The sequence below is a fragment of the Empidonax traillii genome, unplaced genomic scaffold (genome assembly GCF_003031625.1).
Source record: "Empidonax traillii isolate 1590-97213 ecotype Southwest subspecies unplaced genomic scaffold, ASM303162v1 scaffold439:size492302, whole genome shotgun sequence".
Lineage (NCBI taxonomy): Eukaryota > Metazoa > Chordata > Aves > Passeriformes > Tyrannidae > Empidonax > Empidonax traillii.
Window position 1 is genome coordinate 357,738 of NW_020955632.1, and position 21,237 is coordinate 378,974.

The 21,237-nt window shown below is 36.3% G+C and overlaps 2 protein-coding genes across 6 annotated transcripts in view; one reads left to right on the forward strand and one right to left on the reverse strand.

Moving 5' to 3' along the window:
* Positions 1–13,028, forward strand: part of PHF3 (PHD finger protein 3) — a 49,657-nt gene extending 36,629 nt beyond the window's left edge. For all 5 annotated transcript variants that reach the window (XM_027894712.1, XM_027894717.1, XM_027894714.1 and 2 more), the window contains 9 exons: positions 95–251; positions 1,266–1,382; positions 3,584–3,715; positions 4,177–4,309; positions 4,799–4,991; positions 6,508–6,655; positions 7,725–7,814; positions 8,283–8,478; positions 9,649–13,028. In XM_027894712.1, the coding sequence (XP_027750513.1) occupies positions 95–251; positions 1,266–1,382; positions 3,584–3,715; positions 4,177–4,309; positions 4,799–4,991; positions 6,508–6,655; positions 7,725–7,814; positions 8,283–8,478; positions 9,649–11,819 (3,337 nt within the window). In that variant the 3' untranslated portion in view covers positions 11,820–13,028. The remainder of the gene's footprint in view (positions 1–94; positions 252–1,265; positions 1,383–3,583; positions 3,716–4,176; positions 4,310–4,798; positions 4,992–6,507; positions 6,656–7,724; positions 7,815–8,282; positions 8,479–9,648) is intronic.
* A 2,404-nt stretch (positions 13,029–15,432) lies between these two features.
* LOC114062842 (protein eyes shut homolog) overlaps positions 15,433–21,237 on the reverse strand; it is a 109,612-nt gene continuing 103,807 nt past the window's right edge. The window contains exon 10 of the mRNA XM_027894711.1: positions 15,433–17,048. Within this exon, the coding sequence (XP_027750512.1) occupies positions 15,853–17,048 (1,196 nt within the window). The 3' untranslated portion in view covers positions 15,433–15,852. The remainder of the gene's footprint in view (positions 17,049–21,237) is intronic.

Here is a 21,237-nt window from a genome sequence, read left to right on the forward strand (position 1 = left end):
TTGTGTTTGGAAATATTTTCATTTGGAAAACAGAGGAAAAAATATTAATTATTTGGAAGTGTTTGGTAATTTTTGCCATTGTGTTTTCTCACAGATTGACAGACTCCAGCTTAAAGATTCCTGAGGAGAGAGCAGCAAAAGTTGCCACAAGGATTGAAAGAGAGCTGTTTTCTTTTTTTCGGGACACTGATGCAAAGTATAAGAACAAATACAGAAGCCTAATGTTCAATCTAAAAGATCCTAAAAATAATGTACGTGAAATTTGTCTGTTGTGCTTTACAGAAATCCTTTATTTGCAGTAGATTAAAGGAACAGTCTTCTGTGTAGATACTTTATGAATCCTGCTGCAATTTACCTGTTTAGTGGGTTTTTTAATAGTTTTTTTGTTTCTTTGATGTTGTTTGTTCTTTGCGCACTCAGTGTCCTCTGTCTTCTTTTTCCTCATTATTCTTCAACTCTTTGCTCTCACTGTATGTTTTATTGCTGAGTTTCAAAGTGTAGTGTATATAACTTGCCTAGTTTGTGTTTACCACTATCTCTTATTCAGATGTTCCTGTTTTCCCCCATAAATTTTTGGTGTTTACTGCACTAAACATTTTTCTGCCCACGATCTTGTCTCACCATGCTTTTTCATACCCAGATTTCTCAAGCTTGATCTTCACTCTTTTTTTCTGCCTTCTATGAGCTTGTTAGTCAACATCATACCACCTCAGCTTCTGTCTTTTGTCCTTTTGTCAGTTACTCCGATCAAGTTGTTTTGCCATTACAATTGGCCAGCTGTAAATTATATGAATAGGCTAACTTTTGTCTAACTTCTGTCTAACAGCTAACTTCTGCCTTCTCTTTGCTCATACCCCTACATTAGTTGGTTTTCTTTCTTTTGCCCTAGGATTTGATTCCGTCAAGAAGCACAGACATCCTCTTAGATACTGTCTTCTCTTTGTTGTATAATACAGAGGATTTGTACCTTTTTAAAAAACAAAAATGTCTGAGTTACTACTGCAGTGGGCATAAACTCACTTTCTCTTTTGAAATAAGTGTTGATTAGGATATATAGGATACGTTGTTATGTAGAATAAAATGGAGCTCTGGAATTAAGCTTTTTATGTTGTAAAATCTGGTACTACTTCCTGCGGTGGAAGAAACAAACCCACATGATCCCTGTAGCTGTACAAAGCATGTTGTATGTTGCTTCTCTGAATGTATTTCCTGCTGCAAGCTGTTTTTGTCTTGATAACAATAGTTACTTTCCTTTTTTCTTCTAGATATTATTTAAGAAAGTACTGAAAGGAGAAGTTACTCCAGACCATCTAATAAAGATGAGTCCAGAAGAACTGGCTTCCAAAGAACTGGCTGCCTGGAGACAGAGAGAAAACAGACATGTGAGATTTGTGAACTTATGTTGTTTAATTGACAGCCCAAGCATGTGTAATTTCTGTTTGCAGGTTAAGTGTGTGCAGAAAGAACAGAATGCATGTTGTACAAAGCAATTGTGACTAAGCAGGATGATCTCTATAATTTCTTTACTATTCAAAACCCAAAGAACTTGTTAGAACAGAAGTGAAAGTAGTGTAGTCACTTTCTGAAAGGGGGAAACCGTGCATTTTCCTTTGCCATACAACTGTATCACTTGCTCTTTGTTCTTCTGTCTCAAGAGTGAAGGCTTCTTTGTCCTTATTTTCTGTAAAATTCTAAAGCTCTTGCTAGAACTTTGGAGATACCCATTTTCTTAAAGAGGGAGAGAGTTTGGTTTGGGCAAACCAAACCAAACTAATGTTGTTTCTAACTTACTGATGGAGCCTGACAAATCACCCACCAAGAAGTAACCTCATAGCTGAAAACGTGATCTGCCAGTCTGAAAAGCAGCCTAAAGGGAAAACAGAAAAAAAACCCAAACAGAAAACAAACTCAAGAAAGTGTATGAAGATTGTGACTTTTCTTGAAAATAAAAGTTACACTGTATTTATAGCTGTGTTGACAGTTTAAGAGGAGAAGCAGCAATATGAGAAACTATTACTTTTATAGAAAATGCCTTCTTCTTAAATAATACCGTATTTATTGGGCATTTAGTCCAATGATAACTGCAGCTGCTTGGAAATGGCCATTTAAAGTGTTCTAGTTTCCAAAATCTGGATTTATGTTGGCAGAACCTTTGGTATTTGTATGCTACATCACAGAACCTAAAGGCGTGATATTTGGATAGTGTTAACTGCTATGCATTTTGTGTTTGGGTTTTACGATACCATGAATTATGGGTTTTATCAGATGATTTCTGATAAAAAATAATGAGTAGGTAGTGTAACACAGAGTAGATGAAAATTCATTCTCTTGAAGTCTGTGTGCTGAGAATGAATGTTCCCTGATAACTGATTCAGTATGGTGCAATGCTGTTTTAGAGACTGCAGTGTACATTGCAGTAGTAATTATTCCTGTATATTTTCCTTTCCATTACATATTGTGACTAGACCTCTTTATGAATCATGACAACTTTTTTGTTAGTTTCCGTGCAAAAACAGTTGTTGGATTATTCTGTTATCTTGAAGTTGTTTCGAAGACCTATAAAGACATGAAAAGTTCAATTATTCTGTAACTATTCACAGTCTGTCTTTTACAGTGCATCTTTTTTACATTTGTTATTATAAACATTATTGAAATACTGAAAACAGACCATGCATAATAGTATTCCACTGCTATGAGAAGGAGTTTCAGAACAAATGTTTATGCTATTCTAAAAATTTATTAAAGGGTCCTGATTATTTAGGAGAAATACTTCAAAATTTCTAGAACTTGAAATGGAATACAGCATGTAAAATAAATACATATCATTTGACTATACTCTTCATTTTCCTGTTTAAGCAAGACATCAAGTCTGCTACTTAATTTTTTTTTTTTTTTAATTTCCCAGGGTGTTCAAAAGTAACTGTAGGTATTTGGCAGGCAGACAAAGCAATCGTAGAATCCTTTTTTCTTTAATAAACAAGTCTTAAAATATTTGCAACAGTCAACGCTTCTTGGTTTAAGAAGTGGAAATGTGCCTTAAGAAGCAATATTAGAAATAATGGTTTATATTTTATTTTATTGCAACAGAGCAAAGCAGCAGCACTGATCAGAATTAGTATATCCAATACTTTTAAGAATAACTTTGAATGGTTTTTCTTTTAGATGAAGCTTTAGGTTTATGTATTAAAAAACAAGCTCTTGAAAAAATAATATGTATCTGCATGTATTTTATATAGTACATTGTCCCTACTATTATGGGAAAAGAGTTGATGCCTTTTTTTTTTTTTTTTTTTTGTTTAGCTCTTAGAAAATCAGAATTACTGGTATTTTAATTTACTGTTGAAGGTTTGCTTTATAACTTGTATAAATACATGCCTGGTAAATATTTGCTGCACTGTAGGAGAAGTTAGATGGGCTCCTTGCATGTTTGCTTTTTGAAACTACTTGACACTTGCAAAATAAAAAATTACTGTTTTTTTCTCCAGAGGGTTTCCTCATGGCAATCTTATTTATCTCTTACCATTTGTGGATTTCCAAATTTTGTGGCTTGGGAATAACTACACATAACTTCCTTTTTTCACAGACAATTGAAATGATTGAGAAAGAACAGAGGGAAGTTGAAAGAAGACCTATCACAAAAATTACTCACAAAGGAGAAATAGAAATTGAAAGTGAAACACAGATGAAAGAACAAGAGGAAGTAATGGAAATTCAGGTAGAAAAGAAAGCATGACACCAGTGTAATTAGGTCATAGTATGTTTGTGAAGTGTTTTGTTTATGATTTTGTTGTTCATATCTGTAATTATATGTTAGGTCTCTTTTGAGTTCATTTTTTCTTTGATCCTTACTGACTTTTATGGGCCTGGTGTATTGGTTGGGTTTTTTCCTTCCATACTGTGACTCTGTGGTGAATTCTGGCAATTGTAGAAAATAGAAAGTAGAAATTAGAAAATGTACTAAATGTTACCCAAAGATATTTGAGAATACAAATTAATTCTTTTAATGCGTTTGTGATTTTGTGATAGCATTTTAGGCTATACAGCTGAAGCAGAGAGCTTTATGTCTGAAGGGGAGAAAACACTATTAAACATTTAAGCAATATGAATGGCAATATTAGCTCTGGATATTAGCAGGGTGGGCAAAAAAGGTAAAGTAATGTATTTAACTTTCCTTAGGAACCTAACATGAAGTTGTTTGAGAAGTCAGACGAAGCTGAAAAAGATAAAGAAATAAATGAATCTGCATCTCCGGACACCACAAGTCAACACAAAAATCATCTCTTTGATCTTAACTGCAAAATCTGCATAGGTATTTGGAAAAGCACATGAAAATAAATGTATCATGCCTCTATAATAATTTTCAGTGATAAATCTTAGTATACCTCAAGAATGTAAATAAATGTGGTTCTTAACCTAGTTTGAAAGTTGTGGAAGCAGTGTTCTACTTCATAATTTACAAAAGGGACAGTACTAAAATGATAGGTTATTGTAAACTTGTCTCCTTTTTTATAAAAAAGACTGCAGAGAAAGAAACCTCTATAATGGATGTGCATACTAGTGTTGATTCCTCATTTCTTTATCCTATGCCATTACAGTGTCAATATTTATGTATAGTACTGTATAAACATATACAGTGGATAAATTTATAACATGTAGGTATAAAACGTATGAATTCCTTATCCAATGCTCTTCAATGCCAATATGTGGTGATTTTGGTGTGTCTTCCATGTGTTCAGAGGAACTCCTCTTTTTGTTTCTTTAATAAAAAATTAAGCCCATTGCAATTCCTTCTCTGCAGGACGAATGGCACCACCTACTGATGATCTTTCTGCAAAAAAAGTGAAAGTGTCTGTTGGAGTTGCACGGAAACAGTCAGACAATGAAGCCGAGAGCATTGCGGATGCACTTTCCTCAACATCAAGTATTTTAGCTTCAGAATTACTGGAAGATGATAAGCAAGACTCATCAAAATCATTCACACCTCTCCCAAAGTAATATAAACTGTAGAAAAAGTATTTTTAAAGGAAAGACATTATTAATCTTGTTAAGCTATTATGTCTAAAGCTAATTTTTAAATTGCATTTCATTAATCCGTTTGTGTACTTGTACATGTCTTAAGAATGGGGTTCTCTGCTGGAGTAAGTGTGCTTTTATATAAATAGTAGTGCATATATTGTTGTGATTGCAAACTTCTAATTGCCACATTTCCTTTTAGAGAACAGTAAACTGTTTTCTGGTGCAACAAGGTCTAAAAAGAATTCACACTAAAAGAAATCAGGATATAGATTTCATACTGTATTTTACTATTAATGAATGTAGTTTGAACAGTGCTGCATTCGAATGAATGTGTGTCTTTGTGTACATGTATATATATAAAACCAGGGAATTTGAGATTGCTCTAAACAGAGCATTTGCACTGAGCAATCAGACTACTTTAAAATCTCAAAGCAGTGCTTTTATAGACATGACAAGTAACAGTAGCTTGATTGATGTTTTGCTGTATTTGCTGTCAGCCTCCTTTTCATTTTCTTCCACACTTTGTTATGCGCTAAAGAGGAAATTACAGTTTATGAGGCTGCTTGTTTCTGGTTTGAGGGAGGGTTTTATAGAAAAAACAACTCCCAGTTACTTAGAATTGAGTAGAGTTCATGCTGAAATTTTACCTTTATTGGGATAGTGTGATCCTTTACCAGGGGCAGTGGGCTTTACTTGGAATCTGCAGTGTCTAGTACAGACAGAAATAAATATAGGTTTCCATGTTACTGTAACAGTACAACATCTGGTATCCATCTTAAAAGTGCTGATAGCCTACCTAGAGTATTTTGATAGCAACATGTTGGGAAATGTTGATATGTGTGATCTTTTTCCATAAGGAAACCCTCACTCTCCTGTGAAATTATTCATCTTCCCATTTAGTTTTTGCAGCTGCTTTGTTGACAAAACTGAGGCTTTTTTTTTTTGAGGGGAGGAAAGACAGTTTTGTACAGGTGAAATGGGTTGGTGGTACTCCCAGAAGCTGTGGAAGTGATGCATGGGTGAGAAGAGATTGGGAGCCAGCCTGTGGGACACGGAGAATGAAGTGAGGACGTAGGCGTTCAGACAGTGGACAGACAGTGTTGTAACAAAATGTGGGATAGGCCAGCAGGCAGTTTGTCTTCATTCGTCCCTGTGGCAGAGGAAAGTCTCGCTGACTCTGCAGCTCCTATATATATTTGTGTCCCCTTCAGGAGCGTTTAATAACTCTTGGACTAAATAACTTGTCTGTTTTCAAAAGATACAGTAGTGAACTAATGTACTACTTATCTGCCTGTCCTTGTTGTACCATATATCTACTCCACTGGAAGATGAGAAACATGGTTGTCTGCCTGTCTCTTGGGAGGATGCATAATTGAAAAAGAAAATTCTTAATAACACTTAATTTTTTTATAAAGAAAAATTATGATTTACGTTATCTTGTGGGATATATCATGTTGTAAACAAAGTGGGTCTTTGTTTGTCCTTTTTTAGGTCAGAAACACCCGGTACCGTGGAATGTGAAAGTCTGTTTCTGGCACGCCTGAATTTCATCTGGAAGGGTTTTATCAATATGCCTTCAGTGGCAAAGTTTGTTATTAAGGCTTATCCAGTTTCTGGCTCTTTTGAGTATTTAACAGAGGTATTTATATTTACTGCAAAGAATGAATAGTTCATTTATTAACTTTAGCAACCTTCTATGATAGTGTAATGATGAAAGACATTGAAGCACGATCAGTGTACTGAGTAAAGTATTTGTGGGAAGGTGTAGGTTAAGGTCTGTATTTTTAAGTAAAGTATTACACAGTAATGTACCTGCAATTCATCTTATTTACAACAGAAACCTGCTTAATGGGATTTTTTTTTATTTTTTGTTTGCCTATCTGGTGGCAATTCTGGTCCTAACCTTCCATTGTAAGACTAAATTATCCCAAAAAGCTTGTGGAATGTTCTCCGGTATCTGAGAGGCAGGAAAAGCATGCAACTGCTTTTAATAGTTGTCTTCATTCTTCTGTAAAATTAAGATCAGAGAACCCATAAGGTTCAGTGTTACCTCTTGGCAGTTACATAGGAAACATCAGTTTTCTAAACAAAAGGACTTAGGTCTTCAATTAATTAGATTGTCTTTAGTTTGCTGTCAGTCTTCAGGGAAGTGCAGGGCATGTAGTAATCCTTAATACTAAAGGATTGGTTTATTTGCTTTATTTCAAAAAACGTTTTTCTTAGGTGTTCTTGAACAATCTCAAAGTCTGTTTATGGTGCTTGTAGTATCCAAGAACAAATTTACGTCTGTATATACATGCATGTGTAGGTTATGTTTTACCCTCAAGATGAAAATTTTTAGAAGTTTATTATATACCTAGGTGTGGAGCTCTCATTGCAGTTTGATCTTACAGATGGGTTGAGTGTTTCTAGAACACAGTTCTGTTTGCAGTTAATATTACTGAATAGTTTTGGAGAGGTATAAATGAACAGTATTGAATGATAACTAATTTATTATATATCATTGACTTTACACTAAGAATATTAATTTAAATATCCGAAGTTTAAATTAATTTGTTTTTACTGTTGTAACTTCTACCAATATTTTTAAATTATAATTTAAGAATTAAAAGAACCAAATATGTTTTGAATATAGGAAACATATACTGGATGAAGTATTTATCACAATATTTACATTGGATTCAGATTTCTGTTGTCTTTTCTCATAGGATTTACCTGATAGTATTCAAGTAGGTGGAAGGATATCTCCTCACACTGTCTGGGATTATGTAGAAAAAATCAAAGCTTCAGGGACCAAGGTAAAAATTTTACATATTAAAGGATTGCTGTTTAATGTACATCTGAGTCATCCTAAAAATACTGGTTTTGTTTCTCTTTGAAATGTTTGTGAAATACATGACATTTTAAGGATATCTGGCAGTTATGCTGAATGGGACGAATGACAGCTGCTGGCGTTTATTTTCTTCCTATCTAACCACAGCCTGTCATTTGCTGTTTGACAATACCTGTATTCCTTTGGCACAGTAGCTTGTCCTGAGTGCCACTTCACATCTCAAGTGTTACCCTTCCATTTCAGTACTGTTACAGTGTGTAAAACCGCGTCTCAAGTGTTACCTTTCATTTTTGGTACTGTTACAGTGTGCAAAACTGAGGAGGCTTTTTCTCTGCTGAACTGTACTTTTAAATAAAGAGCAGTCAGTAAAACAATTAATGTTTCACAAAAAAATGTACTTGACCAACTTCTTTCTCTCTCTTCTTGTAAACAGGAGATCTGTGTAGTTCGCTTTACCCCAGTAACCGAAGAGGATCAGATCTCCTATGCATTGCTGTTTGCCTATTTCAGCAGCAGAAAACGTTACGGTGTAGCAGCCAATAACATGAAGCAAGTGAAAGATTTGTACCTCATCCCTCTAGGTTCCTCAGATAAAGTCCCTCATCACCTTGTGCCTTTTGATGGGCCTGGTAAGTACTGCTTGGAATTTGGAACTTTAGCATCGTAATTCTACTTAAAAGAAGTTTGCAACAGAAATTTAAGAGGAAATTAAATTAAAAAAGGCCCGCTATTTTATTCCAACATGTAATGAGTTTGCCATAGTATTATTATATAAGTTTCCTTGAAAATACATTAATTTCCCATTATTAGGTTATTTTTGATACCTTAAACTGTTGATGTTGAAAAAATTACTATGTATAACTTTGTTTCATGTCTACTACCTTCCTTCTTTAACCCAGGTGGCTTTGTAGATTTCACTGTCAGTCAACTCAGTCATGCAAGTGGATTATTGTAGTTATATTGGGTTCCAAATTGATACTCTCACTTTAAAACAGTATTTTTCATTATTTGAAATGTACTAATTATTTATTTTTTCAGGTATTCCAAAGCTCCTTAAAAAAAGGATACATTGAAAGTTTAAAACGTAAATGGCCAAGGAAGAAAAGGTCCAAAAATAGCTTTCAGCCATTCTTCTTACACTTGAGTTATTTTGTATCAGTTTATCTTGATTATAAAAATTTGTGGATGATCTCTCTTTTTGAGATAGGCAGGGCTGAAATCAAGAGAGAATGAGCTACAGCTCCTATTTTTCTTGGCAGAACCTAAATTATACAGAACAAAATACATAGTGAAGGGATAGGTAATGCTGTAACTTAAAACACAAAGCCTTTCCTGGACTGAGGGAATCATTTTGAAAATTCACTCATGGTAAATCTTTGAAGAAGTATGTCTAATGCAAATTGATGAGGAGACTTTGTGTTTACTCTTTTTATTTTCTCATGTGCTATGCTACCACTGTGGCTAGACTGTAGCCGTGTTAGACAAATACAGTGTTTAGCTTCTGTGCATCGCTGATGAGACTAGATATCCCATATAACTGTCTCGTATTCTCTATTTGGAAGATATAGCAGGCAGTATGGTACTTAAAACAATTTGCAATATTTGAACTAGTAATTTTAATGCTGGAAATGCATTTTTATTATTTTAAGTATTGTTTGTTATGTTTAACAATGGAAATTTCAAATTTCAAAAAATTACTTTCTGTATATATTGTAAGAGTATGGGGGTTATTTCTGTTGAAATGATTGCGTTTAACAAAATATGAAGAGATGATAAATTGCTTTTACAATTTTGTACAGGGATTGAAATACATCGACCAAATTTATTACTGGGATTGATAATTCGCCAGAAAATGAAGAGACAGATTACTGCTGTTTCAAGTGTTACTAGCAGTTTTGCAGATGAAGCTGCTGAAAGTACCTTGAGTAGCTTGCCACCAGAGAAGAAAAGCAAGCCAAGCAAACCTGAAGTCTCTCATCACGAGCTGGCACTAGAAGAAGAGGAAAATAATTTTTTCAATTCCTTCACAACTGTGCTGCACAAGCAGAGAAATAAACTTCAGCAGTCTAATATAGAAGATGTTCCAGCAGTTGTTGAACCATTAGTGGAAAGCACCAAACATGAACCACCGAAGCCTCTCAGGTTTCTTCCTGGAGTCCTGGTTGGATGGGAAAATCAGCCTTCTACTCTGGAACTAGCAAATAAACCACTGCCAGTAGATGATATCCTTCAAAGTCTGTTGGGTACAACAGGGCAGGTATATGAACACAGCAAGTCAGAAGCAGGTCCTAGTGAAGAGATACCATTATTAAATGAACAGGCAACATTAAAAGAAGAAAACGTGGATGTTGCTAATATAACTACTGAAGTTGGTGAAGCAAAGACTGGTTTGGATGATGTTCAAGAATCCACTAACACTGCTGTAACTGTGGATACAGCAGCTGCAGGGACCTCAAGTTCTGCAAAAAGTGCTGGTTCTTTGATAGGCTTGAGTCTTAAGGGAAAACCTCCAGATGTCTCCACAGAAGCATTTTTAGCAAATTTGTCTGCTCAGTCACAGAATAAAGAAACTGAAGAAAGTAAAGAAAATGACCCAAAGTGGCAGGTACCAGACAAAGATAGTGTTTCCCAAGAAGTTAAAAAGAGCACAAATTCCAGCATTTCTTCTTCATCAAATGCAGGGAAAAAACCCAGTGAGAACAATGTTAGTGTAGGTTCTACTGAAGGTACCACTGCTAGTACCTCTAAATCACCTCCATTTATTAATCTTAAAAGAGACCCACGACAGGCAGCTGGACGAAGCCAGCAGACTAATACTTCAGAAAACAAGGATGGAGATGTTAGCAGAAGTGAGGACCGACAGAATCCTTCAGGAAATGATCAAATAGAACCAGAGAATAAACAGTCTTCTGGAGAAGTGGGCTTAAACCTCTCTCAAAGTGATCTTCAATCCAGTGAGGCGCAGTTCAGTTCAGCAGCAGCTAAAGCAGATAGCACAGTTGGATCACAAGCAGAAGATAACAAACACTCACAGGAAGATGCACTGATGCAAAACATTGAAACAGTGAACTCATTTAGAAGAGGACCAGCAGCAACTTCATCTCATTTTGAAACTGAAAATTCTTCTCGTTCTGAATTTATTTCCAAAGTCCCAAGCCCTGTTACTAGTGGCAGCTTCTCATCTGTTGGACCTCCACAGCAGAATTTTCAGCATCCTAAACCTAATCCACCTGGATTTCAGTTTCAGGCTCCCACACCTCATAACTTTCCTCAGCAAAACAACCCTATGTTTGGATTTCCTCCTCATTTACCACCTCCACTTCTTCCTCCTCCTGGCTTTGGTTTTCCTCAAAATCCAATGATGCCATGGCCACCAGTAGCTCATTTATCAGGTCAGCCACCACATTATGCTGGACCCATTGCACAAGGGCTACCAGTGGCTCACAAGCAATCAAGATTTTTGGGACCAGAAAATTTTTTTCAGACTAAAGACAGTAGGAGACCAGAAAGACGCCACAGCGATCCTTGGGGCAGAGAAGAACAGCATTTGGAGAGAGGGTTCAATAGAGGAAAAAATGATCGACAAAGACTTTACAGTGAAACCCATCACCAAAAAAAAGAGAGACATGAAAAAGAGTGGAGCAACGAAAAATACTGGGAGCAAGATTCTGAGAGAAACAGACGCAGAGATAGAAACCAGGAAAAAGAGAGGGAGAGGAAGAGTAGAGAGGAAGGACAGAGAGACAAAGAAAGAGCGCGATCTCCACACAGTGATAGGGCTGCTGATGGAAAAAGCCCCAGAGAGACTAGGAATCCAGAAAAAAAGGCAGAGAAGCCTAAAAGTGAAGAACAGGCTCATGAAAAAGATAAGGAGAGGGAGAAAAGCAAAGAGAAGCATAGAGAACGAGAAAGTGAAAAGAACAGAGAGAGACATAGGGACCACACTGACAGAACTAAAAGCAAAAGGTAAAAAGATGCAGGCAGTCTTTTAAAATCCTATTTAAATAAACTGTTAGAGTAATATCGTAAAACTTTGTATAAAAAAAAAGAGAAAAAAAGAGCCTGCTAGGATTGTGCCATCTTTTTTATTCCATGTTGGTGTTTTGCAGAAACAAGTCTGTGTTTTGGTACCAGTCGATGTACCAATACTCATCCTTTTTTTTTCATTATACCAACTATTGCTAGAAGTAGGAGTTTAATATGTTTAAAAATTTTACATTGCTGTATATTCAAAATTTTAAAGATTTCTTTTATTAATATGCAATAAAGGCTTACAAATTTTGTTAGTTGAGGAAGTTGGCTTTAGTCAAGTCTGCAATATAGTTGCTGCCTTTGGTAATTTGTGCTCTCTTCTGTTTTAAGATGCTCTGATAATTTTAAAGGTGATTTTCATACAATAACCTTCTTTTTAAATTGCACTGTTTTTAAAGACTGTAGCAAAGAATCCACCCATTACAACAAAACATAATATGCTCGGTGGTGTGAAGAGTTTGGAGTTTTTTTAAATTATTCAGTCGTACAATAAAAAAATTCAAGTGTATTTCATTAGTTTTCAAATATTTCCTAAGCATCTGAAGCAGTTTGTGACCAGAAATTGGAAGGCTGAGCTGCTCAAATGTTACTGCTTTAAACTGCACTTGTTTTAATAAGAAAGCATTTTTAACCTAAATTCTTGAAAATATGATTTGTAGTAGTAAATTCATTTCTCCCACCATTTTCCATGCTTCAAAAACTTGAATACCTAAGCTTGTACATTACTTTGTGTTTTGCTATCCTTTTTACTGTAAAATGTAAATATTTTAAGGGATATTTTGATTCTAAAATGATAAAACTTTCTCACATACTGTGTGTGTTTGATTTCATAGGTGTGAAACTGTAGGCTAAATGAATATGGAAATCTGAATCACATAATGCCACGTTTGTTGTACACTTCATGGCTCAGTTTGTTTTGAGTTTTGGAGAACATATGGGGGGAGGGGGCAGAAGAGTGTTTATACCTTTGGGACTTCCAGTAAATTGATATTTTATAATGATTACCATCCACTGATGCCAGACAATGCAAACATGAAAACCAACTCAAGTCACCTACTCTTACACTTCTTAAAATACACTGGGCATCTTGTTGAATCTGTCAGAAACAACAAAAATATTCCACCATATAAAGAAAAATTGAGACTTATTGTTCTGTTTTTCAGCATTTTATTTTTAAATTTGAGTACTCGACCTTACTATGCTGCTGACATAACATTTGGCATGTAGTTGTAGAAAAGCCTCTTCTCTCCAGAAAGGTCTTCCCAGTTTAACAAACCCTAATTGTTAGTTTTAATTATGAATATATTTTAAAGTAAAATTTTACTTGGACACCTTGCAGGTAGCTTCATGATCAAATTGATCAAAATTAAAAATCTTGCACAGAATAAAGGGGGTGGTAGACTTTTATTGAGTGATGTTTCTTACGCTCATAGTTGAGAAGACTAATTTAAAAAAAAATCTTCAATTTGTTATTAACTAAAAGCAATATTTAAACATTTTTATAGCATGATAAATTAAATTAGTCTTTTCCAAATCAGTTCCATAGTCTGTATAGCAGTAGTGCCATTGATATATCTGGTAGTATTATGCATGTGTTGTGTTTTTTAAATAATTACATTAGAGTTCTGTAGGCACACAACTTTATCTAAGCGTTGTTCTTGTTTTGGAAGGAAGTTTTAAATTGGCAGCTCTCCACGTGAAGATTTTCTTTTGACCTGTTCAAAAGTACTCTACTGCCAGTCCACTGAAGATCTGCCTCTCACATGCGCATCCATCTGTGCTTTGAAAATAAACTGGGAGCAATGAAAATTGCAATTGCCTGGACGAAAAGGATGGGAATGCTGTTTGTCAGAATTATCAGAAATAATTTGTTTGGAAAGAATATGTAAATATTTTGCAAGTTTGCTAAGTGCTTTGCTACCTGCCTCATGTATGTAGAACCTAAAGAGAGCTGCAGTAAAACAGCTCTTGAGGGAGAGTTTTGTTAAGTGTTTAAATTAACACAAAGCAACAGTCTGCAGGACGTGTTCCTAGGATCTGAGTTAGTGTAATGGCAATAAATCCTGTTACTACAGGAATAAAGGATTTTATCTTCTCCATTGCCTTTAGTCACTCTCCTTCCAACACTTGTGTTAGCTGGAAGTGCTTTGATTACTTGTTCCTTGTATTACCTTGAATCACTGCTCAGATCACAAAGGGCAGTGTGCCCTGCTGAGGAACTGGCAGTACCCCAGGAGCCCTAGAGAGAACAGGACAAATGCTAAATATGCTCCCCTCTCCAGCATCACATGGCAATAAAAGGCCCTACTTAGAGAAACTGGAAGAGAAGAATCTGGGGACGACTCAAATGCTAATTGGGCTTTGTGAGCTGCCTGTTGGGAAGAGGCGAGGAAGCTCTGCTGCATCAGGCTGATCACTTGGGGCCTCAGAGCAGCAGCAGAAGATAGAAAGAACCTCAAAAAGAAGTTTGCAGATGCTTAATAAAACATCTTGGGGGTAGTTCCATAACCGAAGTGTACAGCAGTAATCTTCAAGTCACCTGTTAACTTGACTTGGCAGTGCATTCACTGCCACACACTAAGTATGGTTATATGAAGACAAGTGCGTGTCACCTAGTTTTAGGTGCTTATTGTCTCTGCTCCACATCTTACAGAAAGATAAACACGCTACCCTCACCTCCCTCCCCCCTGCCTCAGAACGGTTACTTGTTTCTGACCTGTTTCTGCATTCTGAAGACTTGTATTCAGAGAATTCCCATGCAAGGAGGTGGTGGTTTATTATGTGCTTTTGAGCTAGAGAAAACTAAAAAAAGAAGAAAATAGTAATCAATCACTGTTATTTTTATGTAAGCATTTTATTTATATAGTAAGCCAGCAGTCAAATGAAAAATGTAGATGTAGATAAATCATTGGTTTGAACACATTAAAATAGAACTGGATTTTTTTTTGTTGTTGCTTCCTGAAGTAGAATATAACTGAACTTTTTCAGAAGGAATTGAATTTTTGCATTTATAGATGAAGAGCTCTATTTACTTTTGAAATTATAAGTTAGTGAAAGATATAGTCAGGGAAAATCAGTTTATTATGACCAAAACCTTTGTCTAGTAAAATTTTGAAATCTTATTTAGGGGCATATAAGCCAGAAAGGTATAGCTAAAACAGTTCTTGGATTTTTTGATTTATAAGCTTTTAGGAATAGAAGTTACTTGTAGACAGAATGCCACATTCCGGTTCTGAACTCTTAAAGCAAAAAGTTTTTATGTAGCCATATAGGGGGAGACCTCTGCTGGAGAAAACCAGCAGGCCTCTTTTATCTTTCTTAAGTGAAATACCTTTTCTGCTCTTGGTATCATTCTTTAAGTGTAACATTTTAAGCCTGTGTTCATGCTAAGTTCAACCCTTTTACATAAATGCATACAGGATGGATAGAGACTCAGAAGGGAGGAAGAACCTTATTAGGATCTCTGTGGGCTTAACACTTAATTACAGCTGTTAAGATTTTAAAAATTCTCCTTACAATAAACATGTACTTTTGCACACCTTTTCTTCAGTTTTTACACTTGACCTTAATATTATAAAATTATAAGGGAAACATTAATAGAATTTAAAAGTTGGAGAAACAGGTTAACAGTTGTTCTCATAAAGCAACAAACAACAGTTGAATGATGGTTGGCTTTGTAAGCTAATTACTATCTATTTGTTTATGAAACTATTTCCAGCACAATAAAGAAAAAAATCCTGCAGACTTTCTCATTATTTTAATAAGTAAATACTAAAGAGTACAAATAAGTAATTTTAAGAGTAAAATATATGTTTTGTATCTATTAATACTCAACATAAAATTGTCCTTAATTACTTTTCTTAATGAAAATTTTCTTTTGTTGGTTTCTGAGTATTACACTGCCAACTAACACAAGAAAAAGGAGGAAAAGAAAGTTTATCACTTTTACAGAGTCTTGAACATTTTTTCAATTAATTTCCAGAATTTCCGTCATAAACATTGTACCCTTCTGCATTCATTAGCTGAAGCTTTTTGGAATCTTGGAAGAGCACAACATCTTTAATTTTACCAATGAATTCCTTCTGAAAAAGCCCTGTAGTGACTACATTGACTTTCCTGCCGATTTCAAACCCACCAAAATAGCAAATGCCACCATAGTTTAAAGCAGTGTATTTTCTTTGTGGATCAATGTCTTCAAAAAGAATTAGCTCCTCATCAAGGTATACCTTAATACATGTTTGGTTTTGAGCTACAGTAACAAAATGCCATTTTTCGTCACAACAGGTGAAGTATTTTCTATGCATTAGAGGAACAGAGATTCTTTCTCCAAGATTGACGACAACTTTTAATGTTCCATTGGCAATACCGATGGCAAGGAAGTCATTATCTTCATCTTCACTTTTGCCCATCCATGCTATTAAGCCTTCAGTTTGATTGGTAGTGAAATTTAAAGAAATGCGGCTGTACTGGAGGTCTCTTTTTCCATAATAAGAATCTGTGTATTTAATGTAGGAGTTGCCGACAAACTTTGCTATATAAAATTTTATTTTGCTATCGCAGTACTTGCCTGACCAGCCTAGTGCACATACACAGGTGTATGAAAATGAAGGTTGAGGAATACAGAGCCCTTGAGACCCACACATGTTTTGTGAACAGTGAACAGATTGTTCACATGTGGTTCCTGTCCACTCTGGTGGGCAAGAACAAGAAAACCCTGAGTTTTCAACTTGACATGTTCCACTATTTTTGCACACTGAGTACCCACAAATTGTTCCATCGCAGTCACCAACATTGGCTCCACCTTTGGGATCAGTCGCAGTAAGCTTCAGTTCCCTATTATTTATAACAATTTCTCGAATGCAACCAGTGAAACCTATGGGTTCATTTTCTATTGCCATTGAATTAACAAGGTTTAAGGAGGACACCCCTCCAACAAAAAAATCTGTGTGTGTGTCTAGTACATTCATTCCAAGACTAGCTTTTTGAGTAACGTTGATACCATCCAGGTCCAGGTAGCCTTCATTGCCAGCTCTTCCTGCTTTGAGTAAGTGCCATGTATTTCCATTCGCACGGACCTTCTGAAGGGCCTGTAGGATGACTGTCTTGTCTCCGAGATTGTAGCGTAACTGCATAAATCCGTTTACTAATGATATACATAGGAAGTCACCTGTAAAAAACAGTATAAAAGAGTTTTAATTTCTAGAGGTGGTGCACTGAAGAACAGGATATTAGTAGTCTTGATACTTTATTGCCTGCACTTCCTTGTACCATCATCATTGTATCTAAATCACATAAAGAGAAATGTTCTCTGATGACATGCACTTGACCCTCTTTTTTTTTTTTTAATTATTGTAAACTGAGCTCATGTTTGCTTCAAGGTAAAATGCCCAACCTTCTGCAAAGCTCTGCTTTTGTGCAGAAACCAGGTGACTGAGGTAGGAGGAAACAGGATCACTTTGGCATCCTGGAAATGTGAGCTTTTGGTTTTCCCATAGAAAAGAATCAAGTTTTGGCCAAGTTACAAAACCAGAAATACTCTCAATTTTCATATGCTGAATAGAGACTTGATGGATTTGTTAGTTCAGTGCACTGAAGGTGAGTTGGCAGCAGGTGTACTCTGTTTTACCTGAAGCTCCCTTTCACAACAGGTCTAATATTGGGTTTAATATTATGACAGCTGTAGGAACAGATAAGCTTTTTATTTAATTGTTCTTCTGGAAGCTTCCATGACAGGAAGTATTAGGAAAGAGTTTTCTTATTCTGTCAGTGTTTCTGGCCTTACAGGCAATATAAAAAGAGAGAGAGTACCACTTTGAACTGTACTTAAAAATGTGAAGAAGAAAAGCTGGGAAAGGTTAGGAAATGGAAGCTAGAAGGCAAGTAAGAGCAGCAATACAGTCTGATGGGGTAAATGACAGCGAGGGAGAAGAGGACAGCAGTATAGTATGCTATTGAAAGCTGTGTTTTCAAACTTTTTGATATTTGCCTGTGCATTTTTTATATTACTTTTGAAAATAATAGGCATCAGGTGGTTGTTATCAGTTAAACTGGTAAACAAGTTTGTTAAACTTAAATGTAAGCTTTTCTAATAGTTACCAATCCAATTTCCTAAAGATTCAACATTTTTAAGGGTGAATCTGTTAGTAGAATGATGAACTTTGCTTTCATGGGTGTTTAATTTTTGAGTATTTCTGATCCTTGAATCACATTGCTTTTAGTAAAGTTAAAAATGAATGGCTTAATTTAGTGGAGGCTTGTGAAAGTTGCTAAAATTGTACCACCATTTTCAGGAATTGTTCAGGTTCCCATTCAGGCAGGGTGGAGATGTTGCAGTTGTATTAGTGGCTATAGAGCACCTGCTTTGTGTCTCACCCTCCCTGCCCCAGCCACCCATGGGAAGAGGAAAGGTCTTCATTCTTTCAACTCCAGTGATGGCAGAGCACTTCCTTGCTAGTTCTGGTTGTGATGATCTCTTTTACTTCTCTGTGTTAAGTGTTCTTTTCGATTACCTTGTTTGGTTATGGGGTTTTTTTTCAGAAAATACAATTCTTTTCACTTGTGGTTTCTTCTGCTTAGTGGTGTGGCTTTAAGCTTGCTTAATTTTTCAGTGCATGGCTTGAATGCACTCATCTCTCTTTGCTTCAGCAATGTAAATAACCTGCTTGGATATTCTTTTATCAGGACCTCAGCCCTAGGGTAAGAAAGGAGCATCAGGAAAAGTTTCTGAACCACCTCTTTGGCAATGTTCAGTCTCTTCTACCCAGACATGCTACTACTATGAATAAGTATGTAAGTCTCTAAGCAAAATGGTTACAGTCACACAGTCAAGTTTTAAGTTACAAATGGTGACATGGCGTTTCATGTTCTGAATTTATCTAGACATTCAGGTGTGTCTATGCATCCCCATTCTGAGAGAGGATTATGCTCAAGCAGTATCAACTCTCCATGTTTTTATATTACCATAGGAAACTCATCTACATCATGATTTGTCAAAATATTGTACACTTGGAAATGCATAAACTGATTAATTCCTGGAATACTGAAGGTTTAGATTCCTTTAAGGCATGTTGCTTGTCCTTTGTCTCATCTTGTGTTACTGAACAGAAGCCTCTATGCTGTGCTGGGGACAGAGGTTTTGATGAGTTCAGTGCTTCAGCAGGGTAGGTATCTCAAGAGCCCCAGGCTATGGTTTCTTGGTTAAAGAATGTGTAGTCTTGATCCCTTTAGCCATTTCATAGCCCAGAGATGGAATCTCTTTATGTATGTTTGCTGGCTTCAGTCTGTGCCTTCTGTTGGTTTTAACCTCACATTTCTGACCTCTAGCCCAAAGCCAGAATGTCAGTTTCTCTCACTGTGGTATCGGGTAGCATTTCCCCAGCTCTTCCACCATCTTTTTCAGAAACTTTTACTGATCATTGGCACTGTTCAGAGCTAACAGAGCCGTATATTCTCATAAGCAGTAACTTCCACAGGAATCATTCCCAGTTAATGAAACCTCTTACTGTAGGTTTCAGTGTGCTCATCTTCACTCTAAACTGACCTTGTTAAGCCACCATAATAAAGCACTTGTGTCTCCAGCAGTATTATTTCCTCTTTTTGGTATAATGCATCCCTGTAGCCATCAAAGGTTCAAAATATATCTTTGGTCACTGCTCTTTCCTGCTTTGCTGAGCTGAGTTCATATTGCTTTTGTTCTTTTTTTAATCATTCTGTTCTTCACAGTTTTCTTCTCATCCTGCTCTAGTGTATGATTTTCCATGGACCTGAACCATGTCTTCATACACTGTGATCTCTTATGTATTCTTCCAGGGCCAGAATTTTTCTTGTATACAAGGGTCTGAAATAGCCATGTCAGCCTCCAGCTGAATGGCTACACTGCGGCCAAGGAAGGTGATGCACTGTGGTGTCCACATGACCTAACTGACCAGTAGCTGTCCTTCAGAACTGGTCTCCTGAGCATTTCCAGTAGCCACAATAAGGTGCAGGGCCAAGGAGAGAAAGCAAGGAGGAATCAGGAGGGCTATAAATGTATAGAACAAGGGAATGAAGGACAGAGAAGAGATGAGCCTTATTCCCACCCTTCTGCAGCCTCTGCTGCTAGTTCCCAGCCTGTAATATGTCAACATGGTTGAAGTGTGTTGTCCTCAGTTTAATATCTTTTCCTGTCTTCCTTTAGGTTTATTAACCTTAACCTTGTCTTTGCCCTGATCTAAGTGCAGATGTACAGTTAGATATCAGTCAGCTGACAGGTTATAGCAGCCTATTGTAACTTAATCTTTTATCTAGGGATGACCATAGCCAGTGCCCCTAATACACACTTACAGGAGCTACTCATGGATATGCTTTCATGGGTTATTACAAATTATTCTACTCCATGTATGGAACCCCATCTCACAGCTAATGCAAGACTGAAAACAGGTGTCAAGTCAAGCCTGTAAATTTCTCAAACCATGTAAAAAGTCACTTTGACAATAGGTAGATTCTAGCTTCAACTTGGAGCACCATCCCAGAGCTAGGATTTAGAGCAACCCTGTAGACAGTGGTGCTCATGCATCTACAAGGGGTGGGTAGTTACCTATTTGTAGGTTAGACAATTCAGTCTCACCTTTTGAAAACACATGTCTCCTTGATGGAGAAACTTTTTCTGCTTCCTTTAATCATGAATGTTGCCCTGACAGCTAGAAGGAGCCACTTTCCTTGAGGAACTTCCATTTGCTAACCTCTTTTGGTTTGCTTGCTAGTGGCAAATGGGGAACAACAACATTTCCTATGGAAAAGATTTCAGGACAGTGGGGATGTCTGTTCTGCCTGGCAGTTTGGCTTCCTATGCTGCTAATTTAATCCATACAAATGATCCCAAAATTAGTAACAAAGCAGAAATTACGTCCCTGTCAGCTAAGGAAACATGGCTGCTCAGAGAGAAGACTTAACAACTCTTCAGGTCCTGTTTTCAAAGTAGGTGGATAATCAGTTTTTTTCTGGTTAGGAAAACAACACTCCTGCCTTGTGGGTATTCTAGAAATTTTGAATATTTCCAAAAGATTTTAGTCCAGTTCCATAATTCATTTTTTGCGATAAACAATGTTTTATAAAACCACACAGACATCACACACCTCTACTAGCTTTCTCTTATTTTCATGTTGCAGTTTTATAAACTGAAATGCCTTAAATATCAGGAATAGAAGTTCTGAGGTTTTTCAAACCAGGTAGGTAACATAATCTGGTTAAAGAGAGACGGAGAACTGCTTTTGCAAATGTTGAGTATTAAATTTAGCATGAGTCATTCCACTCTTTTTATTAACCTGACTTCATTCTTAGTCACCCAGCATAATTGTTCTTTGTCATCGGTGAGAGGT